Source organism: Equus przewalskii, chromosome 4 (genome assembly GCF_037783145.1).
Source record: "Equus przewalskii isolate Varuska chromosome 4, EquPr2, whole genome shotgun sequence".
Taxonomy (NCBI): Eukaryota; Metazoa; Chordata; class Mammalia; order Perissodactyla; family Equidae; genus Equus; species Equus przewalskii.
In genome coordinates, this window is record NC_091834.1 from 73293279 (window position 1) to 73319767 (window position 26489).

General features: G+C 34.3%; 1 protein-coding gene across 5 annotated transcripts in view; it reads right to left on the reverse strand.

Annotated features, from left to right (window-relative positions):
- The window catches only part of TFEC (transcription factor EC), a 178932-nt gene that overhangs the window by 8253 nt on the left and 144190 nt on the right, over nt 1–26489 (reverse strand). For 4 of the 5 annotated variants that reach the window (XM_008521805.2, XM_008521803.2, XM_008521804.2 and 1 more), the window contains 3 exons: nt 12909–13023; nt 10819–10875; nt 7062–7137 (listed from right to left, as the gene is read on the reverse strand). In XM_008521805.2, the coding sequence (XP_008520027.1) occupies nt 7062–7137; nt 10819–10875; nt 12909–13023 (248 nt within the window). Of the gene's footprint in view, nt 1–7061; nt 7138–10818; nt 10876–12908; nt 13024–23879; nt 24046–26489 lie in introns of those variants that run through there. The other variant, XM_070616350.1, reaches the window with a different exon arrangement.

A 26489-nucleotide genomic window follows, 5' to 3' on the forward strand; every position in this document is an offset into this window, starting at 1 on the left:
TGGTGACTTTTCAATTTAGAATCATGAGATTTTTTAAAATACAGCATAAAGTAAGCATCTAGGGAAATTTTAAAAAGACATTACATTACATGTATGTTTAGTTTATGTGAGCTACATGAAATGTATTGAACTTAGTATGTATTTATTAAGTGAACAGAAGTAGAAAATATAGTTTATGAAAAATCTAACTTGCAAATGCCTCATTGGGAATTCAGGTTAGGTGACGATTCCATTAGCTGTAACAAATTAAAAGAAGATAAGTTTTTCTACAAACAGGTGAAAACGCTTATTAGGGCCTAGATAAGCCATATTCTACTAAAGGGCACCAAACCATTATCAGAGTCTGTCTCAAGTTTTAAAATGCTTTGTTAGCTCTCCAGGACTATAACAGCTGTTGGTCTCATTCTACTCACAGTCATTTATGGTGGGGGGAAGGCCAGGGAAATAGAGGCTCCTTTGTCAGCAAACCAGGAAGGTATCTGTACCCGAAGAGTGCAGTGAACTCCTGAATTAAAACACTGAGTGGCAGCAGGAGCCTTATGGCCTAATTGTGTTTCTTCTCATGGGAAGAAACACTTGAAGGACAGAAGGAATAAAATTAAAAGGAAACTCTAGTCAACTTTGAAGTGTAAGGTACTGTTTATTTAGATCTAAGGTAAACCTTCAAACCAGTGGTAGAAACCACACAATGGGTCTTCCTATAATTTCTACCTGATGTCATTTGCACTATATTTTAAAAGTTCACTCTATTTTAAAGCCATTTTAATATATGAGGTTTCTTCTTAAAATATTTTGTTTGCCAAATTTATTACGGAGATATTTTCCTTTTTCCCCAGATAATTTCAAGCAGGTAGGCATCATATATGACAGTAACACCAAGATATATAAAGGCATGCCTAAAGAATGAATGTTGATACTGGCTTTTCATTTTCTACAAAATAATTTTCTTTGAAGAGCTTAAAACTTTTGGGGAGTTAAAAGATTGAATGTATTTAAGGCTAAAGCAATAGAAATATGTACATTGAAGTAGGAATGCAGCCATGCAAAACTATGGAAGACACAGTCTGTTGTCATTTCAGGAGTACACATGCACTTCAAAGCATTAAAACAGAGAGAAGACACCATGACAGGTTTTCTTGCTTCAATCAACTTCCTATTTAAAAAGTCTTGTTAAGAATCCACCAGAAAACTATTGGAAATAATCATCAACTGCAACAAAGCTGCAGGGTACAAAATCTATTTTAAAAAATCAGTTGCATTCCCATACACTAAAAATGAACTAGCAGAAAACTAAATCAAGAATACAATCCCATTTACAATCACAACAAAGAGAATAAAATATCTAGGAATAAACTTAACCAAAGAGGTGAAAGACCTATACCCTGAAAATTATAAGACATTATTGAAAGAAATTGAAGAAGACAAAGAAATGGAAAGATATTCCAGGGGCCAGCCTGGTGGTGCAGCAGTTAAGTTCACACGTTCCACTTCTCTGCAGCCTAGGGTTCGCTGGTTCGGATCCTGGGTGGGGACATGGTACGGCTTGGCAAAAGCCATGCTGTGGTAGGCGTCCCACATATAAAGTAGAGGAAGATGGGCATGGATGTTAGCTCAGGGCCAGTCTTCCTCAGGAAAAAGAGGATTGGCAGTAGTTAGCTCAGGGCTAATCTTCCTCCAAAAAAAAAAAAAAACGAAAGAAAGATATTCCACGTTCATGGGGTCAGAAGGATAAACATAGTTAAAATGTCCATACTACCTAAAGCAATCTAAAGATTCAGTGCAATCCCAATCAGAATCACAATGCCATTCTTCACAGAAATAGAACAAAGCATCCAAAAATTTACATGGAACAACAAAAGACCCCAAATACCCAAAGCAATCCTGAGAAAAAAAGAACAAAGCTGGCGGCATGACAACCCCTGACTTCAAAACATACCTCAAAGCTATAGTAATCAAAACAGCATGGAACTGGCACAAAAACAGACAAACAAATCAATGGATCAGAATATAAAGCCCAGAAATAAAACCACACATCTATGGACAGTTAACATTTGACAAAAGAACCCAGAACATACAATGGAGAAAGGAAAGTCTCTTCAATAAATGGTGTTGGGAAAACTGGACAGCTACATGCAAAAGAATGAAAATAGACCATTATCTTGCACCATACACAAAAATGAACTCTAAATCTATTAAAGATTTGAATGTAAGAACCGAAACCATAAAAATCCTAGAAGAAAATATAGGCAGTACACTCTTCAACATTGATCTTAGCCACATCTTTTCGAATACCATGTCTGCTCGGGTAAGGGAAACAAAAGTTAACAAATGGGACTATATCAGACTAAAAAGCCTCTGCAAAGCAAAGGGAACCATGAACAAAATGGAAAGACAACCCACCAACTGGGAGAAAATATTTGCAAATCATTTATCAGACAAGGGATTGATCTGCAAAGAACAACACAGGGTTAATATCTAAAATATGTGAAGAACTCATACAGCTCAACAACAAAAAAAACCAAACAACCAGATCAAAAGATGGGCAGAGGATATGAACAGACATTTTTCCAAGGAAGATATACAGATGGCCAACAGACACCTAAAAAGACGCTCAACATCACTAATCATTAGGGAAATGCAAATCAAAACTATAATGAGATATCACCTTACATGAGTCAGAATGGCTATAATTACCAAGACGAAAAACAACAAATGTTGGAGAGGATGTGGAAAAAAGGGAACCTTCATACACTGCTGGTGGGAAGGCAAACTGGTGCATCCACTATGGAAACAGTATGGAGATTCCTCAAAAAACTAAAAATAGAACTATTATATGGCCCAGCTATCCCACTAACGGGTATCTGCCTAAACAACTTGAAATCAACAATCCAAAGTAACATATGCACCTGTATGTTCATTGCAGCACTATTCACAATAGCCAAGAGCTGGAAACAATCCAAGTGCCCAATGACCAATGATTAGATAAAGAAGATGTGGTATATATATACAATGGCAAACTACTCAGCCATAAAAAAAGACAAAATCATTCCATTTGCAACAACGTCGATGGACCTGGAGGGAATTATGCTAAGCAAAATAAGCCAGACTGTTAAAGATAAACACCATATGATTTCACTCATCTGTGGAATATAAAAAAACACATGGACAAAGAAAACAGTTCAGTGGTTACCAGGGGAAGGGGGGTGAGGGGTGGGCATAGTGGGTGAAGGGGAGCACTTATGTGGTGACACTCAAGAAACACAGTACAACTGAAATTTCACAAAGATGTAAACTATTATGAATTCAATAAAAAAATAAATTAAAAAAAGAAAGAGAGAAACTGAAAAAATAAATAAATAAAAAGTCTTGTTAGGTCTCATTTACTACCTCAGCTGCCATTCTTACACAAAAGGAGGAGAAAATTCTGAGCATAGAGTAAAAAACAGATCAACTTAGAAAAAAACAATAATCTATTTTATAAATAAAAAAGTAGAAAAACAACAGTAATTTGATAGCACCAATAGAATAATTCATACTCATAAAATTTTTTATTTTTAGTAATATAATTTTTTTGTAAAAAGGAGCCATAAAAAGCACACATGAAGTAGACCACTACCACACATCCACAGAAGCTCTTTGCTGTTCGTGTTTATTAGTTTTGACCTAGAAATACAAATTTCTGAATGTTTTCAAAACATAAAAATGGCAGCTTCATAGAATTCAAAAGTCTTTGGTGTTAGCTTTGATTTCCTAAGCCAATTCCTTTTATTCTAATCATAAGCTGGAAAGGTTCTCAGAGGTCAACGACTTCACAGTTCCTGCTATTTGTCCAAGAACCCGTGGTGTTTAGAATATGAGCCCCAGGTCTCCTCACTCAATTCAGCACTCTTTCCGCAAATCTGTGGCTTTTCTGCTTTTTCAAATGCATCTACCATAAGAAATATGTTTTCTATTGTGACCCAGTGCACTCATTGCATAAAACAGCAACAAAGGTTTCACGAGGCATTACTATCCTCCTTCTGTGTCATATGTAATACTCTTTGATATTTTCAATCCTATTCTTCCTTCTTTCTTTAAAAATGCTGGATCTGCCCCATTTGATTGATTTCATGATCCATTAATAGGTTATGACACAATTTGAAAAATCTCACACTAGATAATTTTGTGATCTATTTTCTTTTTAAAAATAGGGACTGATCTTATTCATTTTAATGGTTGTAGTCACCCATTCAACAAATCAGTATGAAACTTGTTAAACTCAAACTAAAATTGTTTGACTCTTTTTAGATCCACTGTTTGTTAACTTCATCGTTGCCCTAACTTGGCAATAGCAGATCTTTCTTTATTTTCCATTTTCAAAGTGAGGCTTCTCTCCTCTGTTTTATCTCCACACTCTTTCTCCATTAATTTCATTATCTGTAACTTTTAGATTATCCATCATAGCATCTGAAAATTCAACGAATGAATCCAAAATAATTTCACAGAGATGATGGTTACTCCTTAAGCCCATGGAACCAGACTCTATTTCTAAGGGGCTGAATCCTGTGTCCAACCATGGGACTCACATTGGTAAACCCTAAAAGGAGGCACCAGAGTAGCTGGTGAGGCCAAAACCATCCAAGAGATAAGATGCGTTGAAACAGAATTTGTCTTGAGATGTCTGGAATGCCACAGATGGCAGTGAAATGTCTTTTCTGCCTCTACTATGCAGGCAGATCCACATATGGACATATTCAACATCTGACTTATTAACGTGTTTTCAATTAGACTCAAAATAAATGTAATTTGCCTACATATAACATAATACGATTAAAACAAATAATAATCCTCCTTTCTGAGATCCATAAAGAAGAGAAAGATACTGAAGAGTGCTTACAATGAAGTCTTCCCAGTTATGGTCCCGTTTGGATTCGATCCTGTGATAAACTGATTTTCCGTATTCTAGATCGAGGGCAGACAAGCTACAGCCCACAGCCTATTTTAGTCAATAAAGTGTCATTGGACACAGTCATGCTTATTTACGTACATGTTGTCTCTGTCTGCTTTCGTGTTATGATGGCAGAGTTGAATAATTGCAACAGAGACCATAAGACCCACAAAGCTTGAAATATTTACTATCTGGCCCTTTACAGGAGAAGTTTGCCATCTTCTGTTCTAGACAATGATTAGAACTAGAAAGGAGCCTTTTTATAACCAAAGCTTCTATAAAAATGTAGAGTAATAACAATCCCTCACACAGCTTTATAATATGTAAAGTATTCTCATACATATTATTTGATTTTGTTTTTATAAAACCCCAGTCACACAACTGGTGCCTTCCAGGCATGGTGACATCTGAAGATGTTTAGTCAGGCTTCAGCGTCTAATCTTACAGGCTCATCTGCTTTCTGCATACAGCCTTGCCCCAGCACTGGGGGTTAGTTCCACCAATTACAAAAGAAGCTCGCTTAACTGACCTTTATCTAATCACTTTCAGGATTAATTAATGTTCTCCACTCCCTTTGTGGCACCTACGGACTGTTGTCAGCAGAAAGCAGATAGTAGAGGCCACTAGGCTACCTTCTGATACACCCAGGTACATCTGTTATCCTTGTGGTGGCATGTGCTTACTGAGAGGCTGTTAAATTAATGCTCATTGCACTTACCATTATTATAATAGTATAATTAAATTGTATGCACATTAACTAATGAAATATGAATGCAAAAAGAGAAAGAGCATTTGTAAAAATAGGTACTGTTTTTAGGAAAATTATATTAAAAGCTTTGGAACAATTCAATTAAAATGTCAGTAAAGGTAGGTTTCTAAAAAAATGCTGTAATAAATTGGGGTGTAAACATTTTTAAAATCCATCTATACTTAGGTTATCGAAGTTTTTGTTTTATTTCAAAGAAATTGAAATAGACTATATATTTTAGTGCAGTTTGTTAAGAAAGAAAAATTGAAACACATGTTCAAACAAAAAGGTCTTGGCCTGACATCAAATGTTTGGTGAATAAATGTACATTTACATTTTAAGTTTTAAAAAAAAGTCCTACCAGGAAAATGGATATTCTCTTCTGCTAATAGAAAGAGTTGTGTGTTTAGCAAGTTTAAAAGATTTAAAGAGTTGTCAGTAGGGCCTAGACTAAGACTAAGCAATTCAGACTCTCCATCCAGTGCTCCTTCTGCCATTTACTCTGGATGTTCACTATCTAGTCTGTTCATGAGGATAAATATGACATTCCCTTCTATTACAAATGATTGCATTGTCTGAGTGAATTAGCACATTTGGATTTAGGGAGAGGTGCTTCCAAATTCCACAAATATCACTTTATCACATATCATCATTTTTGAATAATGGACAATTGACAGTATTTGGAGAGGCCAGTTCTTAGTGTGAAGAAAACATTTTTTCAAGTCATTATTAATGCCACAGATAGAGTTTTTATGTTTTTGGAGAAACACTCAACATTCTAAATTGATACTTTGATTAATCAAGTATTTCTTGAAATTTACAACCTCAAACATCTTGTTTAACTGACTTTGTGTGTATACGACACCAAAACCTGGTTGAAAATTTAATTACAATAACTGATTATTGGTTGGCATCAATCAGTATGTTTTTACAATTCCAATTTTTACTTGCATATCTGCAGAATTTTGGAACCCCTGAAAGTCCAATAATTCAATTTTCAGGTACATACAAATCTTAAGTTAGAAGAATAGCTATAACAGCTACAACCATAAATGGAGTATTTACCAGGCAGCATCATCGACAGCATTCGACACTAGTACTAAACTTGCTAATACTGGTGCCGTACAGAAAGATCCGCTAGGAACTGAGAAGAAATGATTTACTTGTTTCCTATAGCTCAAAAGGGCAACTGTTAGTAACAACTTCGATGTTTAATAACTATCAGCCTTAAACAGAAATTTAAAAATGAGACCAGCAGTAGCCTTATCTTTGCCATAAGCTACTTAGTTTTCTAGCCACTGGTTCTCCCCTCCCCATCTTCCCTCCCACCCATTTTGGGGGGTATTGAAACCATAACATTATTATAGAAATGATTGTTGAACTCACGGATCATTAGACTTTGGAATAAGAGTGCCAAGCTCCTTGATTCGGTAATTAATATTATACCTTCTTCTTCTTTCAACTATTAAAAAAGAAATATTATTGATTATTCTCATTTAAGCACAATTCACTTTTGATCAGCTGTAAACTTTCTTAATAATCTTTAAAAAAACAACGAGTAAAAACTTTCCATTCAGTCAAAACAGTACTCTCAAAGTAAAATAAAAATTCAAATCTATTTTATTCTGAAAGTAAAAATAACGGTATTTGAATTGTGATTCTATTATTCACAATGCTTTAAAAACATTTTCTCTCAAAAACTTCAATTTTTTCATTCTTTGAAATGCTATAATATTATTCGTACTGAAATATGTACCCCTATTTGATCATTATTTCACACACATGCATTTTGTTAGTCCATCTGGACTATAATCTTTTGAGGTCTGCACCACACTTTTCTCTTCTCATATACTCCCCAGAAGGCCTAACACCAAGTTTGGCACATAGTAGGTGTGTGTGTTCAACTAGATTATCACCCCCTTGAGGGCAGGGACCATTTCTTCCTCATTTTTGTATCCCCAGAGGGCTTGGCATATAGGAGGTGCTAAATAAGTGTATCTCAATTAGACTTTAAATATATTTTTCTAATTCCAAAATTTTTAATAATATATAGAGCAGTGGTTTTCAAACTTTGGCATGCATCAGACATACGTGGAGCGATTATTAAAATAGATTTATACCCCACACCTAGAGACCTACCCCCACAGCTAAAGACCCAGCAGATCTGGATTGGAGCCCAAAAATCTCCATTTCTAAAAGGTTCCCAGGTGATGCTGACGCTGTTTGTCTAGGCCACACACCTTGAGAACTACTGATCTAGTTTCTTATTCAGAGATTGTTTTATCTATTTGCATTTCTGTGAATTTATTGCTTAGGGAAATTTTATGATACAGTAAATGTTCAATAAATGTCAGATATACAAATAAGCAGAGTTTCCCATCTTAACCCTTACCTAGAGCAGTCTTATAGAGAATAGTCTTATAGTCTATTCTGCATTCCTAGAATCAAGAACCACAGTATATACTTATATATAATATTTTTTCAATAAATAACATTTTTAAAGCTTTCCAGAGAAATGAAGAAAAAGTTCACAAAGAAGAAAATCACGTATCAAAAACATCAGAAAATATCTCAACAATACATGCTTGAAAATTAAGATCTGCTACTGGAAACATGGAAAGTCACGAAAGAATATCAATTATCTTGGTGAACCTACGCTACAAAGTTATTTACCATGAATGGATTTGACCTTGAGGAATAATACATCATGATTCCTCTAAAATTAGGATATAACTGATTCTTGAGAGAGTTTATTTTCCCTCTTTACCAATCCTGTTTTCCTTGTGCATATGATTCAAAACACAATGACACCACATAAAAAAACTGAAAATAAACAAAGGTAAAGCTGATAGAAATACACATATATTTCACAGTGAGAATTTATTAATAATTCTACGTTCACACATACTCATTCCTATATTATAAAACAGACTTTTAAATGTAAGATGAAGAACAGCTATGAAGGATGTTCACAGATTTATCTCAAAATAGGGGACTGATTTAGTCCTATAATATTTCTCCAAAATCTATTATTTAAAGGTACCTTATGTAAAATATCAGAAGTTTTTATCTATTCTTATATTGTGCTCGATAAGTTTTTTAACGGCTAATTATAATGAGAACTTTGGTTCCTCAATGTTTTCATATCTAGTACTAGTTATTTGTAAAGCAGTCAAGTTTTAAGAAATTAAGTTATTTCATGCCATGTGTGGCTTCACTCTTCACAAAGTTTTTGATATATTCATTCATTCATTCTTGTCCTTAGATCCAGGCAAAAAGAGACCCTATCCCAGATCCCATACTTAAGAGAAGCCCCTTTGCCCTTCTCTCACCACACCCTTCCCCACTGAGTAAGGCAGCCACAGGACCAGGGGAGCCCCTTCTAAACTACACTCTGGGTAATTTACTCCAGCAACATCCTCCCAAGTTCCCTGAGCCCACTTCCAGAGCCTGTGCAGGCCACTTCCCAGGTCTATCCTCCTGAGGGAGGACCATGACACCAGTGTGCTCACCCTCAGACCCAAGATGTGGAAAAGGGGAATTTGTTTGCAGAGATGTATGTTGTTGAATGTACAGGATAAGATCTTTGCATTCGTGTCTGAGGTAACTTGCAGCACAGAATGGAATTGGGTGTAGGGGGAAACGAGAGATGGGCTGCTGGCTGAGGGCTGGCACTGTATCACCCTGACATTCCCGCTCAGAACTCCAAGGACCTGAGAATTCTAATTCACACCTGGCCTTTCAGTCTTTAGGAAGGATGAAGCATACTTAACGAAGCACTTTCGAGCTTGAGCTATAAATTTAGATATTTAGACATCGGATAATTGAGACTCCATTTGCCCTCTTGCCATGATCCTAACAAGTTTTAGGAGTTTCCTAGCTTCATCACACTTAAAATGTGATCTTAATTTTTTTTTAACATTGATTTCTCCAAAAAGTAAGGTCATCCAGTAAGGGAATCCAGATTAGAAAACATTTTGATAGTAGACATACCAGGCATCTATCATACTTTCATTAAATGACCTGTTGTTTAAGCTGCAGACATAGAGGAGAGAAGAAAGAGGAAGGAGAGTAACAGTTAGTGAGTTTAAAACTGAGAAACTGTAGTTGCTTGAAGTATTAATTCCTTCTGTCAACAATTAGCTCTCACTCTTGTGTTATACTTGTCTCATATTCTAGACCAAAGCTTATCTGCTCCACCATCAAGGGCGATCAAAATCAGATCATTCTCGTCTCCATGACTACCTAAGAACTGATACAGCCATGTGTCAGTTCTTTCCTCACAGTCACATAGTCAGCAAAGTCTGATCCCTCTGTGACATAGGCAGGTGCATTATGAATAGACAGATGCAGGTTTCACAGGTACATGTAGAATCAATTTCAGCTAATCAAATGTAAAGAAATTTACTGGTTCCTTTTAGAGCTTTCAAGTTTTTGTTTATTTTTATTCTATTTTATTCTTTTCTCATTTTTTTATTTGGTTCCAAGAACAAAAAGTCTTCACACTCAATTATTCAAGCTCACTTGAGACAGTTAAACACTTAAAACATGACCAAGCACTTTCAAGCTCAACCTTGCAGCTAAACTATTTCACTTGCCTGCATTTTTTCATCTCATGTGACCCGTTACCAGAGTCAAATTGACTCCAGGAAGACATCAGAGCGACTTTTTTTGCTGAGGTGGAATTGAGCAATACAATATAGCCAACACATTTCAGATAACTTATGGTTAGGAGGAGAGGAGCAGATTGACACAAAGCTGAGAACCTGGAGTTATGTTTCTTGCTACATAAATGGTGTACATTTTCTAAAGTCACTCTTATCTCTTTAAAACTTTGAGTCGATGAGTCACAACAGAGTTCAAAACTGGCCAAAGGAACTCATCTTAGTCACATGCAGTCTTCTTGAGAGAGAGTGAGTAAGGAGAATATTTGAGATGTTTCACTTCGTAAAAATGTATAGCTCTTCTGAAAGTTCAAATCATTTAAATTTCCAAAAATAATTCAACTAGCGAGCATGTACTATTAATTTTAATCATCTGACCTCAAAATACTTATCGAGTGACAATAAAAGACCACATATTTTAACCTCCGTGCATTTCCCCTGGCATTAACTAATTTTGTAAAACAGGAAAATATACTCACTGAGGTTGTGGTTGTCCTTTTTTTGTCTCTCTTTTGCCAAAGCTCGAGTATCAGTTTCTGCTCAAAAGGAGGAGAATTGAAACAGCACTTAGTTTTACTTTACAACCCCTCCAGTCAACCTAATTCAGAAATACCAGTGAAAATACAATATTACTTGCTCCAAATGGTGTGATAATATTTTTATGCAAATATTTAGAAATTTAGAGCAGAGGACTCTAGTAAGAGACAATGGCAAACCCTTTAGGCCTTGAGTAGTAAAACCTAGATTTGTATTCTGGGCCTCCATTTCATCACCATGAAATTTATTACCTAAATTACCTGAATTCTCTGTGTCTCAAGCTCCTTAACTGTAAAACTGGTACAATATAATACCTGCCTGATAATCATTGTAATGATTAAAAGAGGTTCAGCACACAGCAAATATTAAACTGCTTAATCATTATTATTTTCAGAATTTTAAGATTATTCAAAATTATTCCAACCTAAATTTTTCTTTTTGAAACTTACATTTTTTTCATAAAAATTTATGATTTCTACATCCCAAGAATTGGAACTAACTACATTTCTCAGATATTCCTATCAAACAATTCCACACTTCCAGTAAACGACGTACTCTCTATGCTGCATGGTTGTGTTTGAGGTAGTCAGTCTCTAACACGGCCCACAATGATCCTCACTCATTATATTCCCACCCTTGGTAGTTCCCTCCCATGGTGACTAGAGCCGACCTGTGAAACCAATAGAATATTGTGGAAATAACTAGTGTGGCTTCCAAAACTAGGTCACAAAAGACGTTTTCAGATTCCATTTCAGTGTCTCTTGGATCACCAGTTGTCATGTCATGAGGACACTTGAGCAGCCCTGCGGAGAGGTCCACATGGTAAAGAACCAAGGCCTCTTGCCAACCAGCAGCACTAACTTGCAAGACCTGTGAGTGAGCCACCTTGGGAGCACATCCTCCAGCCTGTCAAGTCTCAGATGTCTGTATCTCTGGCTGATGTCTTGACTGCAACCTGATGAGAGACTTTGAGCCAAAACCAATAGTCTAAACCACCCTTGGATTTCCGACTCATAGAGATTGTAGGAGATAATAAATGCTTATTATGTCAAGATGTTAGGTTTTAGGGATAATTTGTTATATAGCAATTGATAATATAGTGTTCTTGAATTATTCTAGTTTTTAAAATAGATGATATAGGAATACATTTATTCAAATTCATTTATTTAAAACTATATTCATTAATTTTAATCTAAATAATTTGCATGCATAGACAATTTTGAGTTATTAATTAGACTCCAAGAATGGACATATTGTATTTATTGAAAGTGTTAATATTAACTGTGTAAAACTTATTAAATATCAATGTTTGGTCTCCAAACTAAAAGATTATCACAGCAATTTCAACTCAATTTTATTTTATTCTCACAGAGGAACTACTACTGGACTTGTAAGTCAGGAAATCCTTGCTTTGGTTCACTTCTGCCTGCAATCCTCTGTACGACTTTGAGAAAATAACTCCTCCAACCCTTGACTTCTTCACGTACATATTAAAGGAACTTGACAGTGCCCCTATAATACTTTTGTGTTGTAACAATTTTGAAATGCACTATTGAAAAATAAGGGGTTTTTATCTACTTGAGAAAGTTAAATGATGAGCCTATTATGAAATTCATAAAACAAAGCTAAAAAGAGAAAAATCTAATTGTTCTATATCAAATTCTGCATAAGCAAAACTAATTTTCCCTAATCTATTATCTTGCAACCATGTTAATAAATTGCATCTGTTCAATATTAAAATGAACCTATGTTAAGTGAAGAACTTAGTCAAGCTGCCTATATATATGTATAGAGAACATGTGAATGTTTGCCCAATTCCTAAAATGATGAATCAATTGAGTTGAACTGTAAATTATATTACCTTAATGCTTGGTTGTCACAGCAAAAAAAATGATGGATTTACTTTCTAAATGTCTCCCACTTTAACTATTTTGGTAATATTTTTAAAATTTCATTTAGCTTGGTAATATATGTCACTCATATCTTATGCAGTTGATAAAAAAAAAGAATGAAACTATAAACACAACATTACCTGTAATTTCTCTTTTCATTGGTAGATTACCTGGACAGGAAGCACTTGTAAGTCCCATGTTAACTGGTGAAATTCCCTGCTCACCACCATACACGTCCAAAATACTTCCAGATAACTTCAGAGGAAGAAGGAAGAAAAGATCAATCACACCTTCTGTGGACACTGATATATTTCATTGCATATTTTAGATTCATCGTTTTATTAATGATAATTTGTAATACATAGCATTTTAATTTTAAACAAGAGATGAGTACGCATTGACTTTTTAAAATCATTGTGCAATGCTTGTGGATAAGATATGTTGAAAAAAGCTATTTGTATTTAAGCAAAAAGAGAAATTAGTTCACTCGTGAAGGAAAATTGTGATCAATATTTACAAAGTTATGGAAGTTTGATCCAGCACATTACCTGATTATAAATGAATAATATTAAAAATATCTTTTGGACAAAAATCAATATATGTATCTGCAAAGCTGGAAAGTTCATTGCATATCATAAGTTAGGTAACGGTTGAACATTTCGGAAGCTTTCTTAATATCATCAACTCACAGTCAAGATGTGTTTTACACTGTTAATTAAGTGAGAAACTTTCTTTCCTCCCTGGAAGGGATACTTTTTCTCACTGTAGACTTAATGTTCTAGATTATTATAAATATCCTAACTGGTAACCAAAAGTAGTCTAAAACTACTTTTGCCTCTAGTGGATATAGGGTACATCTAATTATAGCAATACTGCAATTCTTAAAGTACTTCTTGGGAACAGTTTTTCAGAAAGTTAAGATGCTTCATTCACAATTCAAAATTGTACCAATTTGTTATTTAAAATGTGCTATTGATTTATTGCCCAAGAAAATTAATTTAAATATTCATAATTCGAGTTAATGTTCATTATTCCAGAACAAGCTATATACAAAATGTAGGATTTGAACATTTAAAATATTTCCAGTCGAAATATCTTTATTTCATTTCTGGGCAGTAAACCAAGAACTGAATAAGCAGCAACTTTTTCTTTCCTTGAGGACTAGAAACAATACAAGCAATCAAACAAAGTCATAGCCAGATTGTTACAGAGACTCTAACTCCTTATTCGTACTTTTTGTAAAACTCCAACTCAAACTGGGGGAATTTTTTTGATACTTACAAAATCAGACTGGAAATAAATGTGAAGAAAGGACATTTGAAGACCAAAATTAGATTCTGACATGATAATCCATTAAACTATAGGTAATAAATTTTGTATATTTCTGAGAGAAAAAGCTTTAAAAATACAGTGGAAATCAGGCTAATATATAAGTGTACGTCCACACCATTAATGTCATTATAGACTGCATGTGATATTCTGCTGTATGTTATCACATAGAAGTTCTTTCCTATTTACTCTACTAGGACTCCTCATCTTTATTTTATATAAACTCATTGCTTTAAAAAGTATTTTTACTTCTTGGATCTTGGAGGGGAGCTAAAGTCAGGGATTTATTCCTCTCGATTTCCTCATCTGAAAAATAGAGACAAAGTTGATCAAATTGAATGGATGATGAGTGTTAGTATCAGAACAATACAATTAGGAAGAAATCCTCAATGTAGATATTTCCCTGTGAGTCATTTAGTCATATTTGTAAAAGTAAAAACTTTCCAAGATCTTTTTGAAAATCCCGTTGGTTGTAAACTGAGGCGTCACTAACAGGAATTGTACATTTCCACTGTGCCTTTCAGAAACACAATGGACATGCTGAGCAAAAGACAGGGAGTGAGGGAGATGGAAGGGAGAAGGGACTTGGGAAAGGGCACTTTTCTCCGAAGAGCTTGAATTCAGGTGGATTTCAAGGCAGCAGTGACAAATTGCAGAAATGTTTAAAAAGGAGCCATATTATATATACTTTACAACAATAAAGTGATGGGTTCCTAACTATAACTTTTCACTGAGTCCATATTACCTAGTCAGACTATACCCAATGCATTTTTCCTTAGAAATAAGCCTGGTAATGAATCTAATCGCGCTTAACTGTAGCTATATTATATCTTCTCCTGACCTTGGTTATTGCCTAGTCTATGCCCTCAAGCACAATGATTAATATCCTATTTAATTTTATGCTGTAGGTATTACTTTATTTCATGTAAATGGCTAATCACTTTTTGAATATCATTAGACAATTGGCTTCAATTTCAAAGTATGTAAGGCAGCTCATGTAATCTAAAGTGCCTTTTCTCCATTAAAAGATAGAAGAGTACAATGTTAGTGAAAATTTACAGATTACATACACATCTGAGAGGGCTTACAAACCAAAATTATATCTATTTTAGTCAAAGGTATAAGTTACTTAAATAATAAGGTCTAAGTCTATTTTGTAGATTAGTAAGAACTAGATGGATATTATATGAAGAAATATTTATTATTCTGGTTAAAAGGACAGATTACTTTTTCAGAAAAGCAAAATTTTTGATATAATAATAGAGGAACAAATTATTAACAACAAACTCACAAATTTTAAAGGCATATAATAAAGAATTTAGGGGCTGGCCCCGTGGCCGAGCGGTTAAGTTCGCGCGCTCCGCTGCAGGCGACCCAGTGTTTCGTTGGTTCGAATCCTGGGCGCGGACATGGCACTGCTCATCAGACCACGCTGAGGCAGCGTCCCACATGCCACAGCTAGAAAGACCCACAACGAAATATACAACTATGTACCGGGGGACTTTGGGGAGAAAAAGGAGAAAAATAAAAAATCTTTAAAAAAAAAAAAAAAAAGAATTTATCATAAAATCTTTCCAGCAAGGTAGAACATACTCCTTAAGACACCACTTCTTTCTGGTAGAAAAACGTGCACTCCTGATCTGAGACGTTGCTTTGAGGTGAAGAGAGATCAACAGTGGCCCTGGTATCTGAAGTTCTCTACCCTAGATTTACTCTCATCTCCACTACTAAGGTCACAGAGACTGAAACGGAGTGGGATCTGATCTTCCCACTTATATACAGCCTTTCACAGTAGCCAATATTCCCAGAAGAAAACAAGCTCACAGATCAAAATATCAAAACATTTGAGGGAAATGACTATTTTAAGAGTAAAGTAAGATGCAGTGTTAGAAGTAATATCAAATGTAAAAATAAAAAATAAAAGATCACATGAAAACAAGTTTCTTAAATTAGTCTAATGTACATTCTAAAAGAAATAAAGGAAGATATTTGTAATAATTTGTAATACTAAATAAGAACCAGTAAACATAGAAATGGCCAAAGTGATCAGGCAGAAATAGTAAGTATGAAAATGTAATACTTGAAAAAAAGAAAACTCTAGAATGGAAAAATGGCATAATGGATACACTGAGAAAGGAATAAAGAATTAGTAAATTATAAAACCAAATTTAAGTAATCTCTCAGGAGGATAAATAAAAGAACCAAGAAATAGAGCATATGAAAGAAAATCTAATCAGTATGGAGGGTAGAATCATTACAACTAAATACAAATATTAGGAGTCTCAGAGAGGGAGAAAAATAAAATTGGAAGAAAGAAAATATTTTAAGAAATAATGAGCATACATTCCCAGGAAGTAACACTACATAAAAAATTAAATTATTTTATTTTATCTCATCTTATCATTATTTTATTTTGTTTAAAAATCAAAGGCCTATAGAACGCCAAAGAAGAAAGATAGGAAAAACCTACACCCAAGACGTTATAGTGAAATTTAAGAATATACGTTGACAAAGAGAAAAATCTAAAAGCCTAAAGAGAAAAAGAGATTATGTCCAAAGGAAGAAGAATCTGATTAACATAATATTTTTCAGTAGCAAAATTGGATGAAAGAAGAAAATGAATTAGTATTTTTTAAATGTTAAATGAAAAGAACTTAAAACACAAAGTTTTATACCCAGCCCAAACGTCATTCACATATGAGGCCATGATAAAAATATTCTTACAGGCATAAAATGCTTAAGAAGGTTTATCAACATTGAAAACACCTTTGGATAAAGTGCCTAAATAGAATGAGATATTTAAAAGATATGCTTCAAAAATAATAAAATAGAAACAATCAAATATCTTGATAAGTGGTTGTACTCTAAAAAAGAAGAGGGGAATCGAGATCAAAGATAAAGTGAAATACATAACCATTTAACTCAGTGTTAAAGACCAGATAATATCAGTATGGTTGGGTTTCTATAGTAAAGAAGCCAAAAGATGTGAAAGTAGTAAAAAAATGTATTAAGGAGAAACATATTAAAATATGGGACATATTTAAGAAATTAAGATGAGAGAAACAAGTGAAAATATATCAATAATAATAATCAATGGAAATAGGTCAAACTCCTCAGCTAAAAGCTTGACAGTTTGAGTAAGAACACAGTATTTAGATATATTTAGCTTGCAAGAGACACACCTATATAGTGAAAGGACACACAAAGTTGCAAGTTAAATGATAGAAAAAATATATCAAGCAAATGACAACCATAGGAAAACTGATGTAACTATATTGTTAGAGAAAATAGGCTTTAAAATAGAAAAATTATTAGGGATGGAGAGAGTCACTACATAATAATCTCCAAAAAGGGACTGAAATTGTGAACATGCATGTACCTAATAAAACAACTTCAAAATAAGTGAAACAAAATATTTTGAACTACAAGGAGAAATTAATAAATCTATCAATGTAGTGCAAGATTTCAACACATTTCTCCTAATCTTTGAAAAGTCAAGCAGAAATAAAAACAATCAGTAATGTTATAAATTTTAATAATAAAACTAAAATCTTGGCATAATAGACATGTACAAAGTTCTACATCTAAAAATGAGAGAAGCCACTGTTTTCCCAAGTATATATGGAACACAGACAAATATTGATTATGCACTCAGCCAAAAAATACCCAAAAACAAACCTTCAACACACTTCATAGAGTCTCTGATTTCCTAAATATTTGGAAATTTTTAAATGACTCAAGAGTAAAGACAAAATCATACTGGAATTTAAAAATAAATGAAAGCTCCTGAAACACATAAAGAAATTTCTGGGATATGGCAAAGCGATGCTTTGAAGAAAATTTACACACTTAAATATTAACATGAGAAAAATAGATAAAATTTTTAAATTTGATAAAATAAGTATAATTCTCAAGAAGTTAGAAAAATAACCAAATAAACCCAAAGAAAGTAGAACAGATAAAATCATAAATCAGTGAAAAACAAAACAGTAGAAGAATAGATCCACAAGGAAAAGTTCTGTTTTGCTTTTTAATCAACAAACTTGACATGCTTCTGGCAAGACCTTAAAAAGAATGAATACTAAATAAAAGAGATTTTAAATTAAAGGAGTATATAACTACAGTACAAGTTGAGATTTAAAAGATAATAAGCTTGTCCCCCTAGGATCAGGAACAAACAAGCCAGGATACCTCCTTTTGCCACTTTCTTCAACATAGTATTGGAAGTTCTAGCCAGAGTAACTAGTCAAGAAAAAGCAAGAAAAGTTATCCAAACTGGAAAAGAATAAATAAAAGGATCTCTGTTCACAGATGACATGATGTTATATTTAGAAGCATGAGATTACACATACACAAAGCTATTAGATCTAATCAATAAATTCATCAGAGGCCCGCTCCGTGGCCGAGTGGTTAAGTTCTCGCGCTCTGCTGTGGCGGCCCAGAGTTTGGATCCTGGGCGCAGACATGGCACCACTCGTCAGGCCATGTTGAGGCGGTGTCCCATATCCCACAACTAGAAGAACCTACAACTAAGATATACAACTGTGTACGGGGTGGGGGTTGGGGAGATAAAGCAGAAAAAAAAAAAAAAGATTGGCAACAGTTGTTAGCCCAGGCATCAATCCTTTAAAAACAAAAAAAGAAGATTGGCAACAGGTGTTAGCCTAGGTGCCAATCTTTAAAAAAAATGATAAAAAATAAAAAATAAAAAATAAATTAAAAAAATAAATCCATCAAAGTTGCAGACTATAAAATCAACATGCAAAAGTAAGTTGCATCTTTATACACTGAAAATGAACAATCTGAAAAGGAAATTAAGAAACTAATTCCATTTACAAAAATATCAAAAAGAATAAAATAAAAATAAATTTACCCAAGGAGGAAAAGACTTGTACACTGAAAACTAAAAAATATTGCTTAAAGAAATTAAAGAAGACATAAATAAATGGAAGACATCCCGTGTTATTTTACAACATGACTTAATATTGTTAAGATGGCAGTACTATCTAAAGCAATCTGCAGATTCAACTCAATCTCTATTAAAATCCTAACAGTGATTTTTGCAGCAATAGAGAAATCCACACTAAAATTCATATGAAGTCTAAAGGGACCCTAAGTAGCAAATAATCTTGAAAAAGAAGAACAAAGTTGGAGGACTCAAATTTCCAGATTTCAAAAATTACTACAAAGCAACAGTAATCAAAACAATATGGTACTGGCATAAAAACAGACATACAGAGTAAGAGAGTGGAATAGAGAGTCCAGAAATTTAACCCTCAAATATATGGTCAAATGATTTTTGACAAAGGTGCCAAGACCATTCAACCAAGAAAGGATCATTTTTTCAACAAATGTTCTTGGGAAAACTGGATATCCACATGCAAAAGAATGAAGTTGGACCCTTTTCTTATACCATACACAAAAATTACTCAAAATGGATCAAAAACCTAAACATAAAAGCTAAAACTATAGCACTCCTAGAAGAAAATACAGGGGGAAATCTCCATGGGATTGGGTTTGGCGATGATTTTTTGGGGTATGATACAAAAAGCACAGGCAATAACAACAACAAAACAGGTAAATTGGACTTCATCAAAATTTAAAACTTTTGTACATCAAAGGATGCCACCAAGAGAGTCAAAGGACAACCCACAGGATGGGAGAAAATATTTGCAAATCATACATCTATTAAGAGATTAATATCCAGACTATTTTTTAAAAACTCAGTAACAACAACAACGAAAACAATTAAAAAATGGGCAAAGGACTTGAATAGATATTTCTCAAAAAAAGATATACAAATGGCTAATAAGGACATGAAAATCAAAACCACAATGTGATACCACTTCATACTCATTAAGATGACTATTATCAAAAGAAAGAAAAAGAATTGTTGGTGAGGATGTGGAGAAATTGGAGTCCTGGTGCATTGCTGTGAGAATGTAAAATGGTGCAGCCATCGTGGAAAATAACTATGACAGTTCCTGAAAAGTTAAACATTAAATTACCATATGACCAGCAATTCCCCACCTCTAGGTATATACCAAAAAGAATTGAAAGCAGAGACTCAAACAGATACTCGCACACCAATGTTCATAGAAGTATTATTCACAATAGCCAAAAGGTGGAAACAACTCAATATGTCCAGCTACAGATAAACAGGTAAATAAAATGCAGAATATACATATAGTGGAATATTATTCAGCCTTAAAAAGGAATAAAATTCTGATACATGTTATGACGTGTACGAATCTTTTAAATGTTATGCTAAGTGAAATAACCCAGACAGAAAAGGGCAAATACTGTATGATTCCATTTATATGAGGTACGTAGAGTAGTCAAATTCATACAGACAGAAAGGAGAATAGGAGATACTGGGGGCTGGAGGGCAGGGGAAAATGGGTAGCTATTGTTTAATGAGTGCAGAGTTTCTCCTTGAGATGATGAAAAAGCTCTGGAAATGGATGGGTGATGGTTACACAATACTGTAAATCTACACAATACCACTGAATTGTACACTTTAAAATGTTTAGAATGGTGAATTTTATGTTATGTATACTTTACCACAATGAAAAAGGTAGTGAGAGGTATTAGCTTTCATTATTTGCCAATGATTGTGAATGCTTAGACAAAATGCATAAATTTCTAGAAAAATGTTCTTGAGGAGAACTGACTAAAAAGGTAAATAATAGCTTGAACAGTCCTATGATACTGAAGATATCAAAACAAACTTTAAACATATTCCACAAAAAAAATATCTGGACTAGATGGTTTTATGAGCAAAAGTGTCACATTTTCAAGAAATGTATCATCTCAATTTTGTACAAACATTTCCAGACAATAGAGAAGAGAGAATATGTCCCATTCACTGAGACTGAAACAATACAAAGACGATATGAGAAAGAAAAATCATAAGCCCATTTCATTCACGCCTATAAATCTTAAGCAAACTATTATTAGCAATTTGAGGCCAGGAGAATATAAACAAGATAATTTGCCATATCCAGGTCCGTTTCCCATAAATAGTTTTACGACATTAAAACAGAAAAAGAAGCCTATGATCACCTGAGTAGTTTCAGAAAAAGTAGCTGATAAAATTCAATCACATTTGATGATAAAATTCTTAGTTTTTGAGAAGATAATAACTTTCCATGACCCTAGAAAAATGTAGCTTTGCCTGTGTTTAAAATCAGTGCTGCCCTATGAGAAAATAAAATCTGGGACAAAATTATTGTAGAAACATCTAAGTAAGCTATGAAAATGTTCATATATCCATTTATTCTTATCAGACCACACATAGTAAAAGACAATATAAATAATCTGACCTAAATTCCATGTGTTTTTTCTGTTTTGGCCTCTTCCCTCTCCATATACTATGTCCAATCTATCACCCAGTTATGACATTTTTTCCTTTAAATCCCTTCTCACTTTAAATTTTCTTCTCTGTTATCTCAAGATTCTCAAGGCCCTAGACCTAAACTATGTCCTTCCAGCCCTCTCAGATAATTCCCAACTGCTCCTCTCAGACCAACTCATGTTTTAAAAATACAACTGTCTTCTGATCTCTTCCAACTCAAAACTCTAAAATCTCAAATCTCTCCCCTTTAACTCATATATTAAGCTCAAATTCTTGTGTCTACCTTTCAAATTCTCATTAAATGGCCTCACGTTATCTAGTCAACGTTAGTTACCACTACTCTCAAGTTCTGAAATATTTCTCATCGCCACATACACACATACAATGCCACGGCTTCCAAAAATAGATTTCAGACTCCAATAAAAGGGAGAAGGTGGGGGAAAGAGTGTTGCCACGAGGAACCTATGAATCCATATATGGGGAATTTTTTTTAAAAGATAATAAAATGCAAGCATTATCATAACATATACACTACGTCATGGATAGTTGTTTATTTACTATATACCAGATATTAAGCTAAACAGGTTTCATAATCATAACAAATAACAGTATCTCAAGTAATCTTTACAACACCTCAGTGGGGTAAGTATCATAATTCCCATTGTAAATATAAAATAATTAAAACTGAAAAATTACGTAATTATCTCAAGATCATATAGTTGTATAAACAGAGGGCTTGGGATTCAAACCTGGGTCTGTCTAACACAAAGTCTGGATGCCTTCCTGCCTAACCTGTTGTGGAAGGGTCTTTGCCTTAACATACTTAACGGTAAGAAGTGTTTTGAATACTCAAAAAAGTTGGAAGCCCTTGGACTGCATTTTTCTGTTTCATTCTGTCGCATTGCTGTTTTCTACACCTCAAATGTCCTCACTCCGTTAAGCATCAGAAATCAACCTACTCTCAACTTAAGTTCCAAACCATCTCCAACACTCTCCCTCGTGACAGTCTTGTTTATTTTTCTCTTCACCAAAACACAAAAGGACTAATAAACTTGGCCAGAAATTTAATAATTTAATTTATATTTATGTTTTCATACCTGTCTCCATTTATATTTACTCAGCAAGAGATGGGGCATCATAGTATATACTTACTATGTTCCTGAAAATTGATTATTTATCTAAAACCCTGAGAATTTTCTGGAGATATGCATCTGTGTGTATATATGTACACATATATATAATACGTATGTATATATTTATATACTATATGTATTATATATATATTATATGTGTGTGTGGTATGTGTATTTGCGATATATCTATCTCCTAGAAAATCTCATTATAAATACAAAACAGGCAAGAAAATATTTTATTTTTATGTGTATATAGTTACATATTATATTTCTAGATAATTTTTCAGTATAAAGACTAAAAGGAAAAAAAAACCTAAACCCTTACATATATATGTATACGTGTGATATCTATATATCTATATCACATATTAGTGTGAGTTTCATGGGAAACTAGGGGAAAATTTTGAGTTATTCGGATCCTCTATTTTGCTTTTTTGTGAAGACTTTCACTGTGAACCTAAAACGGCAACGGTGAGCGTGAGACTGTTAGAATAACTGACTGCAGACATGAAAAGAAGATCAACTTCAGCATAAAGAGTGAGCGCTGCCAGGGAACAGAAACCACGAAACGTATGAATACACAAAAAAGTGGCATTTCCAAGATTATTTCCTTTCCTTTTTTGTGTTTATTCATTTAAATGAAGTAAACTAGATTTTTCCGGTTTTAGGACACACACAGTCTATCTCCCTCTAACTTTATTTTATTTGCTAAAGCAGGGCTCTGAGTTTTGAATGACAAACACTGAACAGAAAAGTCCGTCTGAGTTATTATTATTGATGTTGTTGTTTTTGTTCTATTATGAGTGAATAAAAATAATGTATTGGGCGGGAGTGAGAGATCCTTTGTCCTTGGGGAGCTGGCTTATAACTCGAGTAGAAAAGATAATATACAAAGCATAGAATGGCAACTTATAAATACTTGTGCATCATACACTTTATATGCATATGATCTATTTAGTATTAATTAATAAAAACAGTTATTAATTTAGTGTAAACATTGCAACAAATAACTAGTGGAACCCTCACTTTTTGATTAAAAAAATCACAATAAGACATTAGTTTTAACAATTTTTTACTAAATAGACTATAAAAATATTTTTACTGTAGCCAGAGCACTAAAAACTATCTTGTAGGTAAAAATCTGTCAATATAGCAGATAATATATTACGCATTTCAAAGCTCTATTTCTACATACCTTATTTTATTGACTATTAGTTTATAAAGCTTACATTCAGCATTTAAGGTGGTTTCATCTCCAAACATTGAAAGAATTCCAAAATGCACTTGCTCACCAGTTTTAACTTTGAAGTGTCTATAACCTTCACAATAGCAATGGTTTTCTCTTTCTCCTTCATCATTTTCTTTTCCTTAAACTTGCAAACAATAACCAGGACAGCCGTGCAGAAACTTCTGCACTAAGGTGAACTTTGGTTCTTCCTTGGACTTTAAGACTAATCTGGTCTAGACTGTGATTGACAAAAGCTTACTTGTTGTGTTATGCAGTCCTTTCAAGTTCCAACCAAGCACAGGGGTTTGTTAATATTTACACAGTCCTTGTCTCTGGAATGGTCTTGAACTATAATAGTTTACTGAGGTTGCCAAATGCCACTAGCATTTAGACACCTGGTTGAAAAATACCCGTATATGATAAAAGAAATGAGTTACTATGCACAACCAGAGTTCTGAAAGGAAGGGGTGAAACTAAACCAATGAGTGGAAATTATACGGAGACAGAAGCAAACTCAGAGGCTTATCAGTTATTCGGCTGGAGTGTGGCAGAGGATCGGTCTAAGGTCCCTTCAAATTCCAAGATTCTGCAGTTCTATGAAACGGCTTCCTTCTGAGGCTGCTGGCACAACAGAGTGGGTAGGCTGTTTGCATTTGGTGTCATACAGGACTGGATTCAAACTCCTACCCTGCCATTCACTACTGCCTGTATGAACTTGAGTGAGTTACTGAACTTTTCTAAGCCTCTTTCCTCATTTGTAAACTGATAACAGGTAATAATAGTCTCTATCTCATAGGTTAGTTGCGGTGATTAAATTTTTCATGAAAAGTGTTTTGCACAATCTTTGTTATATAGTAAGTACCCAAAGCATAGTAGCTACTATTGTTGTCGTTATCTTTATTGCTGCTGCTTTTTTGCCATTAAAAAATTCCTAAATAGTAATTCACCATTTGTGAATTTTAGAATATTTCTTTAATATGCAATTGCTGAGCACCCATGATGTACTAGATATCGTACTGGGTGCTGAGAAGAAAATAATCAACAAGTCGCTGTTCTAGGCTCCAGGACACAGCAGTGAACAAGACAGACAAAATCACTTCTTTAAGGAGTTTATATTCTAGGAGTGGAAGTACACAATAAATAGGCATGTAAAATAATAAATAAGATAATTTTTGTTACTCTTATCATAAGATATTGATTTAGGGAGTAATGGGATGGGGTCTTTTAGTAAGGGAGACTGTGGAAGGCTCTCGAGTGACAAGGTGATATTGACTAAAGGTCTGAAGCATAAAGAAGCAGTCATGCCAAGTTCTGAGGCAAAAGTATTCCAAGCCAAAAAATGGAAGTTCAATGGTCGTAAGATGATAATACGTGTGTCATGTTCAAGGAGCAGGAAGAAGGCCATTGAGACCAGAGCGTAAAACTAAAGGGAAGTGCTGACTATGGTAAAGTGCTTGAATCATATTCTGAGGATTTCAAGAAGTTAATAGAATGTTAAGCAAGGAGAAAGACGATCTGATTTTTGCTTTGTGAAGATCATTTCATGGCTGTGTGAAGAACAGCTGTAAGGGGCAAGAAGTAGCAGGGAGGTTAGATAGGAGTCTGTTTCTGAAGTTCAACCAAAGCACATGGTAGCCTGGAAAAGTGTTTTAGTAGAGGAGCTGATAAGAAGCTGCGAGATTCAGGAAGTCTTGGAGGCTGATTAGAAGGACATACTGATAGATGTGGGGGTATGGGAGTAAGAGGGAGAAGAGAAAAATGACCTTTTTTGGCTTTAGATGAACTAAAAGCAGATTTGGGGGGCACAAAAGCTTCTTTTTAGTCATACTAAGTTTGAGGTGTTTGTTAAAGTCACTAAAGATGCCAACTAAACAGCAAGATATATGAGTCTAGCATATAGTGGAGACATCTAGGCTGGAGATGGGTTGAGATCATCTACAAAGTGTATAGATATATGAGAAAAGACGGCCTAAGACTGAGCCTTGGGACACTAGCATCTAGATGTCCATTAAAGGACAAAGAACCAGCAAGATGGGTGGAAAACCAGAAAATATGGTGCCATGGAATCCCATGTAGTACTTTAACCATGGCAAATGCCACTAAGAAAACACGTCAGATAAGAATGGAGAATTTACTATTGGCTTCTGCACTGGCTGGTTTTAAGAGCTCTTTTAGAATTGTGAGGACAGAAGCTCTGTTGAAGAATAGAGAATGGCAGGTGAGGAAAAGGAGGTAGGGTGAAAATGGAAGCAGTGAGTTTTGTGGGAGAAAGGGAGTTTTGAAAAGACATGATAGCTAGAAAGGAAATGTGTTCAAAAGGAGTTGTTTGGTTTGGTTTGATTTTTAAGGAGTGTTATTAAAGACTAGTGTAATGCTGATATTAATAATCCAACAGGTCAGAATACATTGATGATATAAGAAAAGGAAGAGCTATTTAGAGAAGGAAAGTCCTTGGAGGAGTAGGAATGAGTGGGATCCAGAACACAAGTGGTGAGGCTGGCTTTAAACTGTGAACTGGGATGATTATTCTATTACAACAGAAGGGATGGCAGAAAAAAAAGAAAATAGATGCACGTGGTTTAGTAGAATTGGTGATGCAAAGCTAATGCGTAAATTCTAATCTGATTGCATATATTTTTCCTCTAAAATATGCTGTAAAGAGAAATCAGCTGAA